Source organism: Limulus polyphemus, unplaced genomic scaffold (genome assembly GCF_000517525.1).
Source record: "Limulus polyphemus unplaced genomic scaffold, Limulus_polyphemus-2.1.2 Scaffold221, whole genome shotgun sequence".
NCBI classification, from domain to species: Eukaryota; Metazoa; Arthropoda; class Merostomata; order Xiphosura; family Limulidae; genus Limulus; species Limulus polyphemus.
In genome coordinates, this window is record NW_013665831.1 from 70,965 (window position 1) to 87,511 (window position 16,547).

Here is a 16,547-nt window from a genome sequence, read left to right on the forward strand (position 1 = left end):
TGAAAACAATAGAGTGGAAAGTTTTAGTTTGAGAAGTGACACGAATACAAATATTAGTAATAATGATGCTTAAGCCTGTTTTCTGATATCAGAAAACTCAAGTAACGCATATTATTAATGCCGGTGACGTCACTTCCGATTAGCCAAAAACCAGTGGTCTCCCATAAGCCAAAGTTTCTTGGATAACGTCTCATTGGTTCAGATGACACACTCGCGACGTAACTTCCAGTTAACACATCAAAGATGGCAGCCTCCTATGAGTGCATCCATTTTGGATAAGCTCCTTTTAGTGAAAAAGCTTGGATAAAATGGCACCTCTAAGGTTGAGGTCATCTTGTTTGACATCACATCCACTTCACTCCCAGCTATTGACGCAGACATCTTGGAAAAGATGTATTCAGATTGTTAATGGAGTGTTCCCCTCCAGCTCGTTTGATTTGAATAAACAATGAGACAGAAAATATCACTCCTTGACTGTCGGAGAACTTGGCATCATTTGGAATAGCATCCAGCTCATAACTAGATTACGTGTTTATATTAAATGTTTATAACATTAGATGAAATAACAACTTCCTATACATTAGTCTTGAAAAGCACTAAGCTATCTTTATACTTATTTACATTAAATCAAACATACAGACTTCATTGTGCGAGGACAGAGCGTGAGCACGTGGTTAGCGTGCTGGACTGTGGAGCAGAGGGTAAATAGGTTGCCGCAAATAAAAAAAAATACAATAACAACTTTCTACTCGCTTTGGGGCTGAGAGTTCGTTGTAAGAATTGTGGCCAAAACCCACTGTCTGATTAAAGTAGCCCAGTGGGTGATGTTGACGAGCTGCCTTACTTCTAGTCTATACCTTCAAAACTTGGGACATCAAGTGTAGATAGCCCTTGTGTGGCTTTGTGTAGCGAATATTCGAAACGAACAATTTAATTTTATGATAAATATAAAGAAGTTGGAAGTGGCAATACACCGTGTAATTCATTAAGCATGTTAAATCTAACAATTTATATATTTCTTTTTTTTTTAATTCACTTTAATTTTATGTGCAGAACTGACACAAGAGATATTACTGTAAACAAGTTACTGAAATTTGAAGTTCAAACACATATCATTTTGAAAGATAATATAATATTTCGAGATATGCAATTAATATGTATAAGTGTAATTGTGAATATCTTAAAAATTATCTATATGAAATTGAGCTAAATCATCTCTCATGACCTATATACAGCGTGGAGCAAAAATGACTATTTTCATTAATACCAACCGTAAAAACCGTATAATACTAACTGTATAGTAATTTTTGCCTAACACTTTATAATATATTCAAGCTAGTTTAACCTTACATCACTAGAACAACTATATAATATTTATAACTACAACAATAATTATAACTATAATTATAATTGTAACCATAACTATAACAATAATTATAACTATAACTATAATTATAATCATAACTATAACAATAATTATAATTGTAACTATAACTATAATTATAATTGTAACCATAACTATAACAATAATTATAACTATAACTATAATTATAACCATAACTATAACAATAATTATAATTGTAACTATAATTATAACCATAACTATAACAATAATTATAACCATAACTATAACAATAATTATAACCATAACTATAACAACAATTATAACCATAACTATAACAATAGTTATAGTTATAACTATAACAACAATTATAACCTTAACTATAACAATAATTATAACTATAATATATTTATCTTACTAATCTCTTCTATTTTACTATTAATAACCCCGAAAACTGGACAAGTATAAGATATAAATAAGATATAAATTAAAGTCTAACTTAGTTGTGGAATATGTATGAACGTTTGTTTGTTTTTGAATTTCGCGCAAAACTACCCGAGGGCTATCTGCGCCAGCCGTCCCTAATTTAGCAGTGTAAGACTAGAGAGAAGGCACCACCCACCGCCAACTCTTGAGCTACTCTTTTACCAACGAATAGTGGGATTGGCCATCACATTATAACGCCCCCATGGCTGAAAGTGCGAGCATGTTTGGTGGGACGGGGATTCGAACCCGCGACCCTCAGATTGCAAGTCGAGCTCCCTAACCACCTGGCCACACACACAGACATATATATATATACGCACACACATATATACGTAAACGGCTAGTATAAAATTAATTGTATTTCATCCATCATACAGTAAAGCTTTATTTAGTGCGTATATTGTACCTTCTTCACTACTTTTTTCCCTCCGTATAAACGTCCCCTGGTGGGACAGCTGTTAGTCTTCGGATTTACAACCCTAAAATCAGTGGTTCGAGTCCTCTCTGTAGACACAGCAGATAACCACTGCGTGGTTTTGCTATTACAGATTATAATGTATGTTTTAAAAATGTATGATCAAAAATAAAAATAAGTGTGACTTTTGACGTCATTTTAGGAGTACAGTAAGTTACATCACAAAAAATTCGCGTTTTTAGAAAACTTTAGACAATTATAAATCACTTTTCATGTGCTTAAGTTAAAAATGAAAAATATCATAACACTCGACTAATAACACTACTTATTCAATCTTAATCAAGTTCTTCTCACGCGGAACTGAGTGAAATAGGAATAACTATTCAACTGTTGTAAAGCTTATGTACAGTGCCTTGCAAAAGTATTCACCCCTTGTGCTGGTAATCAATTTTAGTTATTTTCTTGTGAAAGATATAACTCAAATAGCTAAAAACATTTATTATATTAATCTCAGAGTAGTTTCTAATGATTACAAATAACAAAAGGTGCATTGTTACTCACTTTAACTATATACCACAAAAAATCTTGACAACACATGTTACAAAAGTTTTCATCCCCTAACATGATTATGCAGTTAATATTTGGTTGAAGCTCCTTTGGCAGCAATGACAGCTGAAAGTCGTTTTAGATAACTCTCCACAAGCTTTGTACAGTATGCTGGAGATATTTTTGCCCACTCCTGCTTACAGATACCCTCCAGTTCTTGTAAGTTGGAAGGATGTCTAAATGCACAACAATTTTCAAGTTTCTCCACAGATTTACGAGTGGATTTAGGTCTGGGCTTTGGCTTGGCCAGTCAAGGACTTTAATTTTGTGTTTCTCCGAAATCATTCTTGGGTTGCCTTTGATCTGTGTTTGGGATCATTGTTCTGTTGAAATGTAAACCTTCGACTGTGTTTTAGTATTCAGCTGACTTCTTCAGGCTTACCTCCAACATCTGTGTATCTTTTGCACTGCCCATGATCACTTGAATGCGTTTAAGTTCTCCAGTCCAGCTGCAGAAAACATCCCCACAGCATTATGGACACACCCCCATGCTTGACAGTAGAGATTGTAGTTGCCGGGTCATGAGCAGTTTTGGGTTTCTGCCATACATACCGTTTGTCATTTAACCCAAAAAAGTTATATTCTGTCTCCTATGACCATAGAACTTTCTGCCACATTGTTTTAGGGTTATTGAAATGTTTACGGGCATAGTCCATTCGTGATCTAACATGCATCTTCGTCAGTAGTGATTTCTTCCTTCCCGCCCCTACCATACAAGCCTATTTTGTGTATGGTACGTGATATTATAAAGGTGAAGTTTGCAGCTCCTTCAGTGTCACTGTTAGATTGACAGACACTTCTCTGACGATTTTTCTGCTTGTTCAAGCGCAGACTTTCTTAGGGGGACCTGATCATGATAAAGTTGAGGTAGTGTGACACACTTTATATTTGTTCACAACTGATTTTACAGTACTTAATGGTAAATTGAGAGTATTTAAAATTGATTTATAGCCTTCTCTGGAATTGTGCTTCTGAACAATCTCCTCCCTTAGGTCTGTAGAGAATTCTTTTCTCACCATTCTCAATATGTAAACCAAATCTTAACTTTCAAAATACTCTGCTTAAATCAATAGTGATGGTTCTATATGACCTGAATTATTTTTTCACATGGCTCTATAATATACTTTGGTATTATATAGAGTTGAACAGAACCACTTGTATTTACTTTAGTAGAGTAGTGACGTAAAGTTAAATCAACGATGGTAAAAGCTGAAAGAATGAAGACTTGCGTTTTTGTGTTTTCAAGATTTTTTGTGTTATATCACTAAATTGGGTAACAATGCACCTTTTGTTCTTTTGAATCATTAAAAACTGGTCCGAGATTAATATAAAAGTATTTTTGGCTATTCGAGTTTTGTCTTTCACAAGAAAATCTCTCAAATTTATTACCAGCACAGGGGGATGAAGACTTTTGCAAGACACTGTACCCACCAAATTGTTAGTAACTTTCGAAAACTCACTTTTCATTGTTGCATTTCACACTATCTATAGCATATAAGGCTTTTCATTGCTGCATTTCACATTATCTATAGCATATAAGGCTTTTCATTGTTGCATTTCACATTATCTATAGCATATAAGACTTTTCATTCTTGCAATTCATAAGTACGTGTTATATAAATTTCCATTTTATTCTACTTAATATATTAACTTTATGAGTGAACTTTTGAATTGAGTGTTAAACATTCCGTCTTATATATTTTCGGTGAATTATTGAGAGATGGATCACTGCTTAATTTATCGAGTTATTCATAATACAAATCCTCTGAGCTTTATCTGTCTCTCGGTGGATTAACGGTAAGTTTACGAGCTTACAACGCTAAAATCCGACGTTTAATTCCTCGTTTTGGAAAAAGCGCAGAAAACTTACTGTGTACCTTTACGATTAAATAATAAAGCAATAAGAATTTGGTCTGCACTCTTGAGGTGTTATGGGGTTAAAGCCGAATTATTGTTTGTTTATAATTAAGCACAAAGGTACAGAATGAGATATCTGTACAAACCGGGTAGCGAAACTGGGTTTTTAGCGTTTTAAGTCCACGGACATACTTCTGTACTACTGGAGGACTTGAATTATTGCAAGTTACTTCGGTAAGTTTTACATTTTCTGATAATTTTATACATTCTTTTGTATAGGAATCGTATTTTATCTTAATTTCTATTGTGTTGGCAAGTCTTATAAACTGAGCCTTAGCCACTAACATAGAAGTAAATTCATAGTTTTCCTTTTTACCATTGCTGATTATAATTGTACCACTGAGTTTACGTTGTATACGATCAAACAATTACTACTCATTTAAAATTTTTGCTTATCACAACAGAAAAATTATAGTTCTTTATCTAAGAAAATTATTTTAAAATAATATAAAGCAATTCAGAAAATTAAGAAAAATGTTGATCACTAATTAGTAATCATTATACCATACAAAAACATATAAACTTAACATACATTAATATATCTCAGAAATCATGAAATCATATAGAACCATCTTACAGTAATATATCTAACATAAATATGATAAAAATATAAAATGACCTCACAGTAATGTATGTAACAAATGATTAAACTGTACCTAAAGCATAATCATTTAAAATATATACAAAAACTTCTTACCTTATTACCTCTCAAAATGCTAAAACTCATACAAACTACTTTTATTGTTGTATCGGAAAAATTGTCACAAAAATAAATAAAACGACTTATCTTGTACGAAAAAAAATCAACTAAAGTTGAAAACGTAAAGTACCTACAGTTTCATCTTTTTATTGATCTCTCATTCGAATTTCAATCACTCAGAAATAGTTTATGGTGAACTGTTACTTTAAAGAGCGATTTTTTCATACGGTGCTCAGCCACAGAGAAACACAAAACAAGACCGAACCCAAGAAAGTTTTAAGAAAAACAAATAATGTATTGTGTGTGTATACATATGTGTGAGTGCGCATTATATTAAGTTTATTCTTGCTTTCTATACCAAGTGAAGGAAAGATTATATGCTGTTAATGAGAATTAAGCGTCTTAAAAACTCTAGTTTTACACGTTTGTCTGTAGTGCCAGAAGGACCCACGAAACATTCTGTATTATCTGTGTCGTAGGATAAGGAACCCTATAAGTTACAGTTGGTGTTTTTCTCACGAAACGCTCATTCTCGATTCACACTTTTTTCACGCCAATGACGAACTCTCTCTAAAAAATATTTATTCGAAAAACGAAGTTTACATTACTGTACAGGTTACCAAAATCTGCACTTCTTTATCCTACATCCGAGGTTACTAGTACGTTTTCACTATTGTCGTTTCATTTTTAAAGATCTACAACCAGTTTATCCATGTACTTCCAAATGGACTTTCTTTATTCTTCGCTCAAAAACTTGGTGCTACAGCTAGATTGAATTACGTTTACCAAGCCATATAAAAACGACGATGTAATAAACACAAACACGTAGTAATCCCATAATGTGTGCGATGCTTATCATGCCAATAGAATTTTATAAGTCATAAAAATGTTGAGCTGTAACGTCGTTATAACAAATTTAGGTTTAGGTTTCTGTTTTCTATTTTCTTTTTATACTTAACTATGAGAATAGAAGTGTGAATACTTTGATAATAACATTGTGTGTTTGTTAGACGCAATTTTTATAAAACTTTTTAATTTATTAGATCTGATACCGGACTAACAAAAACTTTTAAACCTTGTTTTATCGTAAGCAGTATTAGATTAAGGTTTTCTAATGTTCTTCAAGCAAGTGCAAATGGTGGTTTAATCTTACTCTCACAATGGTTTGGGTTGTAATATCTTCTACGTGAGTGGTCGAAGTCTTTTTTTTTTACGGAATTGAGATATAATTCCTTTAATAGGTTTATAATGCGCTGAACCTCAGACAGATTGAATATAGTCAAAACGTTTGAGAACATGATGCTGCTTTGATTAACGACGTGTCTGAGTTAGTGAACGTTTGAAAACATGGTGCTGCTTTGATTAACGACGTGTCTGAGTTAGTGAACGTTTGAGAATATGGTGCTGCTTTGATTAACGTCGTGTCTAAGTTAGTGAACGTTTGAGAACATGGTGCTGCTTTGATTAACGACGTGTCTATGTTAGTGAACGTTTGAGAACATGGTGCTGCTTTGATTAACGGCGTGTCTAAGTTAGTGAACGTTTGAGAACATGGTGCTGCTTTGATTACGACGTGTCTAAGTTAGTGAATATTTATTCTTTGTTTGCTCTATGTACACTTACCTTACAAAGAGAACTTGAAATCAATAAAGTAAACGTATTACACCAAAAAAGTCTTACGAATAACAGGGAAAACAACTTGCTATTTTAACTCGTACCGTGCTGCGAATTATTGTAATCTAATGCCGTAGTTTAAAAAATATATATTTTACACACTTTATACTTTTTTAAATGTTACGAACGAAAAAATAGCCAAATCTCCTAAAGTAAACAAAGACGATATTTTACTAATAATGGCTGGAGACGGCTTGAATGGGTAATGAAGAAAAACTTTAATATAACAGCAAATGTACAACGTTTCGACAAAGTTTTGTCATCATCAGGTACAAGTATTTTACTTTGTTATTGCTATGATAAAATATGCAAAATAAAACCCTTTAACGTCCTGTCAAAGAGTTAGATCCCTCCAGTATACAACACAAAGTATGAAAAGCAAAAAAAAACATGGTTTCACAACGATTCATTTGCTTTTTACATGAAGTTAAGTCACAAACACCTTTTACACAAAACGTTTTAGGTGAGGAATGTTATGGGCTCTATCAGCCATATCTGCCTTTAATGTTTACTTTTCCTCTCATGTAATATATATAACCTTTTTCTTTGCGTGTGTTTATATCTATTCGAGAAACACACATTGTTCAAATCCTGCTTTAAGTTTTAATAATATATAATGTTAGTTTTCTTTTTACTATGGGATCTCAAAATATTTTACTTTATAGCTGCCAAGCAATTTTTATCTGCATAATGAAACCTGTGTTGAAAATTATTTTTACACAAATGGTGTTGGTTTATTTTACTTTTCGAATACAACGTAAAGGAACTTTTTCTGTAGTTTGAAATAACTAGTTTAGGCTTTATGCTTAATGTCTGTTATTAATTTACTGTTGTACGTTGCAGTCTCGAATGAAACAGAATAAAGAAAGAAAATTCATATCTACAGCTGTATGAAGCAAGATATAGAGTAAAGAATCTTGGTGGACTGGGAGCACGCTTTGGTAGCAGGTGAAATGTATGTATGATGAATTATATTATCAAGAAATGTGACGAACACACACATAGTGCTCGACGAGAGCTCCTCACAAGAAATGACATCTCGACGACTGAAAAAAGAACATTGGCCGATCGAGTTTGGTTACGTATCAACAACATAAAATACATTTACAGTGGGTGGCTAGGTTATTTTGTCTTGTGGTTTTGGTAACAATATGTGCGAAACAAAGTAACCCACGCTCATGATGTCTGTTCAACCAAAACTTACTTGTGTTGGCGTTGTGTGTTCTAACTCGTCTTTGTATAAAGTAAAGAAAGTGGATGTTGATGTCATAGGACAGTCAGATTTACCATGTTTAGCTATTCGAAGATACATTTACAATTCCATCATAGTGTAAGGAACAACCAAACTGAAAAACAACAACAAAAGAAAACGATATACTCGTCTTTGTATAAAGTAAAGAAAGTGGATGCTGATGTCATAGGACAGTCAGATTTACCATGTTTAGCTATTCGAAGATACATTTACAACTTCATCATAGTGTAAGGAACAACCAAACTGAAAAACAACAATAAAAGAAAACGATATACTCGTCTTTGTATAAAGTAAAGAAAGTGGATGTTGATGTCATAGGACAGTCAGATTTACCATGTTTAGCTATTCGAAGATACATTTACAACTCCACCATAGTGTAAGGAACAACCAAACTGACAAACAACAACAAAAGAAAACGATATGTAAATGTTTGAAATTACTTTTTTTTTTCGGAATCAGCACAACTATTTAATTTCGAGACACATTACTATAAGTTATAAAACACACTATAGATATTTAGCTCCTCTCTAGGACAAACAAATAGTTAATCGTTGTTTTATAATATATTTCGATAAGCTGGTAACAGGATGTATGATCACGTATAGTTTAAACACAATTTTAAAATGTTAACAATGTGCAGCTTCAATCGTTTTACCCTTTGTAACTGTTAACTAAGTGTAAGGTAATGTTTGTAACGTGTTATTTGAAAATATACAACAGTTCTGAAAAATAAACTGATTTCTGTATTTTCTTTAGTGACGTTCATTATGTAACATATTGCTTGGTTCTAAGTAATATTATTATGCATCCAATATTATATCATAAGACTCATAATAGAGAAACCTCATAAGTTTTACTGATCTGTTTCTGGTTTTTTTATTACAAAAATAGCTTCACAAAATCTGATGTACATTAGTAAACCAAACCAAACGATTTCTGAAATGCTAGAGAAGTCATACGTAATATTAAGAGCAATTTACTTTTTTTCTGTTTATTTTTATTTTCTTTTTCATTGATTCTATTTCCTGTCTTTCGAGGTCGTACCAGATTCTACGATTTTTCAATAGTTTCGAAGTTTTGTAAATCTTACTTTTTATCATTAACATTTTCACTGTATGAAAAAAACTTTTTACTAAATAATAAACAAATAAAATGATACATTAAATTTTTAATCTCATACTCATAGCAACTTTCTGCTTTGAAACACACGGGGTGATAAAAGTTCATTATGCGCTTCGCTAAATTACTACTGGTGTGAGAGCTAATGTCATTGTGCTGTGATGGACAACTCATTTCAAGGAAGAACGCCCATCAGTGTGATAAAGTATTGAACGATAGTTTTATAATGAATTAAAAGTGAAAGTACTTGTTATTGAAACAAAATTCTTTGTTAAGATAAACATGAATTGCCAGTATTACTTTCGGGCAAATCTGTGTAAACAGAGTAGCACTAATTAAACGCTTATGACTGTATGGCCTGTTGTGCCGTAGTAAACTACAGTAACCGTTCTTCTTCATCACTGAGAGAAACCCTCTGTATACTGTCAATAACTAAGTATTAAGAAAGAGTCATAGACAACTTATTACGTTTATGAAATAATCTACAAGTTAAGGCCGTATGATACAGAACCTTTACAAGTCTTTCATTAAGGTTGAAAGGAGTTAATATTCAATAATGCTGAACTTTACGATCTCGCAAATGAATTCTTTGACCAGTAAAAGCTTTTTAGTTGTATAGTCTTTAAAACGCAACCTTTTCAAGCTTAAAAGAACACAATTTTCCACAGTTTTTGCTTTCTTATGTATTTTAGCTCCACGAACATCTATAACAGTTCTGTCGCCTGGCGGCTGTAATTTTAAGAAACGTCAAAAATCAGGTTTGTCTGACTCCTTTAATATATTATGTGACCTTCTAAGATTAGATCAATAATTTCTCAAATTTCTTGTAATTCTAGAAATTGACAATTTTTGTGTGCTTATAAATGCATTACTTAATTATTCGGCATTTGATACCATGACCACCTCTGTTGAATTATGAGAGTGCTATTTAGTTGGCTTGTTTAAGACAAAATAGAAACAAGGCAGTTAAACTCACAACAGCTTATGCAATCAACAATAAAAACAAACGGTATGTGTAATAAAATGGACGTTTTAATGATCATTCGTTGCATTACCGCCATTTTAACTCCGAATTTTCACCTAATTTTCGATCATTAAGCTGTACGTAAATAGAATTAAGACTAACGAATACAGGTTGAGTACGTTATATTAAAACTGTTTTGGAGCATTATAACTTTGTTACACTATGTGCCTCCACGTCTGGTCATCTTAACAATAAATGTCATGTCCAAATCACACCACTTCTCCCTGATGTCTTCCATATTACATCTATTGTATAAGGGAACGGTTTCACTGCGCCCGTTTCAACAGTCCAATCACAAAGAAATTCATAGGCGTTGCATCCGGCGACTTGACTGGAATGTTTCATATAGAATAGCATGAATATTTATCTCGTTCTTCAGCTGCTTAAGGTATGCAATGAATCAATGGGAGGTATAACTCGAAGCCTTATCTTGGTGAACACATGCCCTATTCGTTTCCTTTCCAGACGGAAATCGTTTTCGATTATGTTGTGTACTGTTGCTTAGGACACATGTATGTGTTTTACTTCTGGTATTTTTGTTTGTAGATTCGCACCTGTTTAAAAAGCCGGTAAGTAACAGCAGGGGTATGACTTGCTGCAGGTCCCTTTCTGGATGGTCCTGGTGCATCAAGCTGGTCTATATTACTATATTTTTCAAAGTCATTAAGAACAAGAGATATCTCCATCTTATAAGTTCTAAATCTTCATTCTGAACACATGTTTATGATCTGAGCATTTAAATATATTGCATTGGATAGGACTGTTACATATCCTTCCCCAAAGCAATAAATCAAACTACGTCAAAATGTAGTTATGATATATGACTTTACACCACGACTTTATATTGTCTGTTTTTGTCAAGGAAGGTAGTGATTGCATGATCAAAATCGTTTTAATATAACATACTCAACCTTCTGTGTACTTGATTATAGTTGCCACATACTCACAAAAATTCAGGATTTATAGAAAGATACCATCTTAAAAATTGATATAACAGTATATAATGATTTGTTACCTGTGTCTTTTTATGTGTGTTTGGGAATATTTCATAGAGTCAAAAATAAACACATCTAATTAAAATTTGTTAAATTGGGAAATAAAAAATAAATTAAAAAGGATACACACACGCATATATATATATATATAGATTGAAAGTGAATAAACAAATATTAAATTTGATTAAACTCTGTTTGAGTCCCATACAAACCAAATCTCCATTCCTCAATGAGATACATTTGATGTTAAAATACATATTAAACATAAAGGTACGCCAACCAAGAAGTTCATTATAAGTAGGTCTATATTTAAACTAAAAGTTCAACACGAATGACACCTTATACGCACGTGTGCTAAACGGTCACTTCAAAGACACTCTGAAGTTCACCTTTACTCATCTCTAATTTTGAGCCACTGACCACAGCGATGGTAGCCAGTCAGAGCAGCATCCGCTGGTACAAGGAAATTGTCCAGATCTCTGAAATGATTAAAAGGAGAGACTGTACTATAAAGCACTCATAGTTGAGAGTGTGAAGCCTCTTCAGCGGCAGTTCTGTAAGTTGAACAATAGAGTACCAGATCGGACAAGATGAATTGATGATCCTGCAAAACTATTTCCACACACACAAATGTTTTTTGTTTGCTTACTCAACCACCAAAAGAAGCTAACATGCAAAATATAATTATGTTAGGAGAAATAAATTATGTGAGCAGGCTAGGTAAATGTAGAAAACAATTTTTGAAATGTCTAAAGTAAATTATGTCGGCAGGCTAGGTAAATGTAGAAAATAATTTTTGAAATATATAAAGTAAATTATGTGAGCAGGCTAGGTAAATGTAGAAAACAATTTTTGAAATGTATAAAGTAAATTATGTGAGCAGGTTAGGTAAATGTAGAAAATAATTTTTTGAAATGTATAAAATAAATTATGTGAGCAGGCTAGGCAAATATGGAAAACATTTTTGAAATGTATATTTAGCAATTGATCTTAAATTCGAATTTATCAAATACAGAATTCGTCTAAAAGATTTCTCATGATATTATTCTAAATAATACTGATCGAACAAAATAGTCATTTAATGACTGACATTTATAAGAAATTATGTTTACATAATTTTTTTTCCGTAATTGTGTTATTTTTCGTAATTTATGAAAAAGAAATTAGCAAACTTGAATTAACTATCTGTTCCACAAATACGTTCCTCCATAGCGATATTGAATAAAGATGCTAATCAACAACTCACGTGCCAACCACAGCTGATTTAAAGTATCAATGGATGGAACATCTTGTATCCGAAATACATTTGTCATTACTTAATGTTTTGCACGTAGTGTGATGTTACCAAAAATTGATGATTTTAGGAAGGGTACAGCCCATTCCAACACAAACTATTCATACACTCTCATCATGATGTGTTCAAGTCGGAAATCTAGAATTTTTAAGGTAGGTAGGTGTATATATATTATCCGTATAGAGTACAATGATAATGATATCCCAGCGCCTGTTTCTTCAAGTATGTGATTGTTAAACGAGACGTATTATAACTGGAAGCTTTATTATGGTGAACCCATACTCTGTTTGCAATGTTGCCAGATAGAGATCATGCTCGGGGTGCGTAAACAGCTTTTGGCACTAACCTTTGTGTTCGTGGATCCTCACCTGTTATAAGACACCATAAGTTGCTTCCCACGGCTGGGGTACTTGTTACAAGTCACTTTTTGGATGATTGAAAAGCTGATCCATATTCCTGTTTTTTCCAGTACTGTTACGTATAAAGAATATATATGGCAACTATACTACCGGTGTTACTTTTCTGTCGAATGGGTTAGATTTCACTTCAGTTGCTATACTTGTGAAACTACTCTTCTGTAAAATGGGTTAGATCTCACCATGGCGGCTGTACCTCAGATACAACTCTATTCACCACATCTACATAGTTCATGTTTCCTCGTCCATTCATGCTCTTCCTGATGACAACGCATCTTGGCAATAGTCCTGCTGCATAGTTTATATTGAAAAACGTCGCCATAAAGATATCTTATCCAAAGAACACCACTTTTCCCTTGGCCATGGCAGCTATACTACCGGTGTTACTTACTATAGAGAGGTTAGACTTGGCCACAAAAGTCTATAAAAATGTAAATGTACTATATTTCAGGGTGTGTTTTTTTATTCTCTTTCTTGAGCCAAGTTCTTAATACAAATAGCCCATCTATGCCCATCACTTAGATATCATTGCCATTAACGCGATTACAATCGACAATATAACGAAGAACAATATGGCTAACGCTTGACGCCAAGTTTGAATACAGTGACTTCAACCAATGTGCAATAGTATTTAATAGGTTATAACTAGCCACGGCAGCTATATTTATGTTGTTACTTTGCTGTAGAGTCGGATAGACTGGTCCGTGTCAGCTATATTTCTGTTGTAGTGTAGAATCGTTTAGATATTACTATGACAACTGTATTTCTGACGTTACTCTTCTGCAGCATTGGTTAGATGATATCGTGGCAGCTATATTACCGGTGTTACTTACTATAGAGAAGTTAGACTTGGCCATGGCAGCTATACTACCGGTGTTACTTACTATAGAGAGGTTAGACTTGGCCATGGCAGCTATACTACCGGTGTTACTTTACTATAGAGAGGTTAGACTTGGCCATGGCAGCTATACTACCGGTGTTACTTACTATAGAGAGGTTAGACTTATAATTCAAAGACATTACTAACTAATAAGTTAAATGAGTTAATTATTAACTTGCACAAAGAAGGGTATGTAATTAGCTTCTAAAGAGGTCATTAGCGATTTAATAGCAAAAGAAGGAAGGAAGGGGGATATTATCTCACATTGTACTTTACACAAATTTTGCTTCCTTATAAGGTTTGCCCTCAGATAGTTAAAATTAATATGACAAATTTCAGTGTAAGCTTATATAAGTCTGTGGTAAAATAGAAAGTACAGTATAAATACAAGGTAAGTATTAGTATCGAAAGAGCACAAAAATATAAGTGCTGTAGTTGATTGTTTATTAATACAGCATAACCGTCTTATTTTGAACAAGTAGGTTCACAAAATACATATATACTAAATGGATTTTCTTACCTTTAATCTCGCAAGTTAGTTGAAAAGTTTGGAAAGCAGAAATCTACCCTCTTTGGATGTTACTTGATTCTCATAAAAACTGATGTTACTCGTATTCAAAATACGTTCGTATTTTATATAACATATAATTAAACACTTTATCCAACTGTAAGAAAGGTTATTGTCTAGTGTACAATTAAATAGGTGTTCATCTAAACCAGGTAAAACTTCATTCCAACTACTTTAAAAATAAACAAATGACAATCTGCATTTCAATGTTAATTATACTTGCTTGAAGAAGTTCACCATTTGTTGCATTCATGAGTTTCTCAAAACAACTTTCTATTGCTTGACATGCTTTCATTACACTTGTTCTTTATGCCTATCCACACCACTTCTATTTTGTGTAAAACTGACAATACTGTAGAATTTGCATCTGTCAAGGCTTTCAAACAATCTATGTAATGTATTCTTTTTTGTTTTCGTACAATTTTGGCTACTCAATCAGCCATTATTCTACAGCTGCTTCCTTGTTTGTAAAAAATGGTGTTGAATTTTGTGCATCTTTGTAATTATGGTTATTCTGTGCAGGCTAATGTATTTCAAGATCATACCTTCGTATCGTACACATGTTTAACATAACTGCAGTGCTACTAAAGAATACAATATAATCTCTTAAGATAGCTAACATTCTTGTTTTATCTTGACGTTGCAGTTTCATGCTGCATATAATTCATGACGCATGAACATTCTTTTATATGCAGTTGTGAACTATCGAACAGTAGGATTGTTATTACAGCCTCAGGATGACCTGAAAGCTATAAAAAGAGTTCCAAATGATCCTGACTTAATGATATGTTATAGATATCTCAAGGAGGGTGAAAATGATGATGATACTACAGTTTCATGTAATTGCTGCACGGATTTGATTGGAGTTAGAAAGCCCATAAAATGTGTTTTTCATAGACTTATGTACATTGTTTGCCTGGTGAAAAATCTAATTTCCTATTTCTAACAGTAACAGTTTCTAAAATCACTCATTGGAAATTCTCAGTGATTTCATGTAATTTTTAAACAACGGATTTCTGAAGTTGCGCCAATCCAAGAGTCTGTAAAATGTTCTACCCTTAAACTTAAATAAGTTCAAGTCTTTGTCGCAAAATTCTATGGCATCTTTCTCACATGAATGTAAAGATTGTGTTGCAAAGTTAACTTTCCATTTATGCCTCTGCCGTTAAACGTGCATTAACATTTTAATTTATTTCTTAGGTATAAGCCATCTTGTGCCAATAAGTAATGATCTGCCATATTGTATATTCACAGCATGTATCAAATATGATGTAATTGTTTCAGTTTTCATAACTTTATTTTTTTGGTTAAAAAGATCTAAAGAATACATTATAGATTCCAATGTGATATTTTCTTTCGCACCAGCAAAAAAAAAACTTGTTCAGATTGTATCACAAAGGATCTTTGTATCAAATTACATGTAAATATTGGTACTTCTTACATTGGTGAACTGGTCGAGAAATGTCTACAAGATTAAAAGTCCCTCCCCTTGAGTTTGAGCTCATGGCAAAAAAATAATCACTCTTTTGTCTTTTCGGGTGTTAAAATGAGAGGCAGAGAAAACAATATAAATAGAATATAAATCAAAGAAGCATTAAACAATTTTCAGGTATAAAATTATATATATTTTGATTTCCACTATTTAATAATTGTGTTTGATTTGTTTCTTAGCGACGTATTATTGCCCTTGATAATGCATAACACATAACAGCCTCATTCCATCATTCAATTCCACCACCTAACGATGCCCAGGCAAGCCTAGCGAAAAGTAACGTTTTTTTTTAAACTAAAAAGGTTTTATAACACATTACTTATTTAATCCGTAAACAAAACATTAATGTATTTGATTATGTTCAGGG

General features: G+C 32.9%; 1 protein-coding gene across 1 annotated transcript in view; it reads left to right on the forward strand.

Moving 5' to 3' along the window:
* Positions 1–8,182, forward strand: part of LOC111085066 — a 28,101-nt gene extending 19,919 nt beyond the window's left edge. Inside the window, exon 5 of the mRNA XM_022382148.1 lies at positions 7,984–8,182. Within this exon, the coding sequence (XP_022237856.1) occupies positions 7,984–8,034 (51 nt within the window). The 3' untranslated portion in view covers positions 8,035–8,182. The remainder of the gene's footprint in view (positions 1–7,983) is intronic.
* Positions 8,183–16,547: the final 8,365 nt, after the last annotated feature.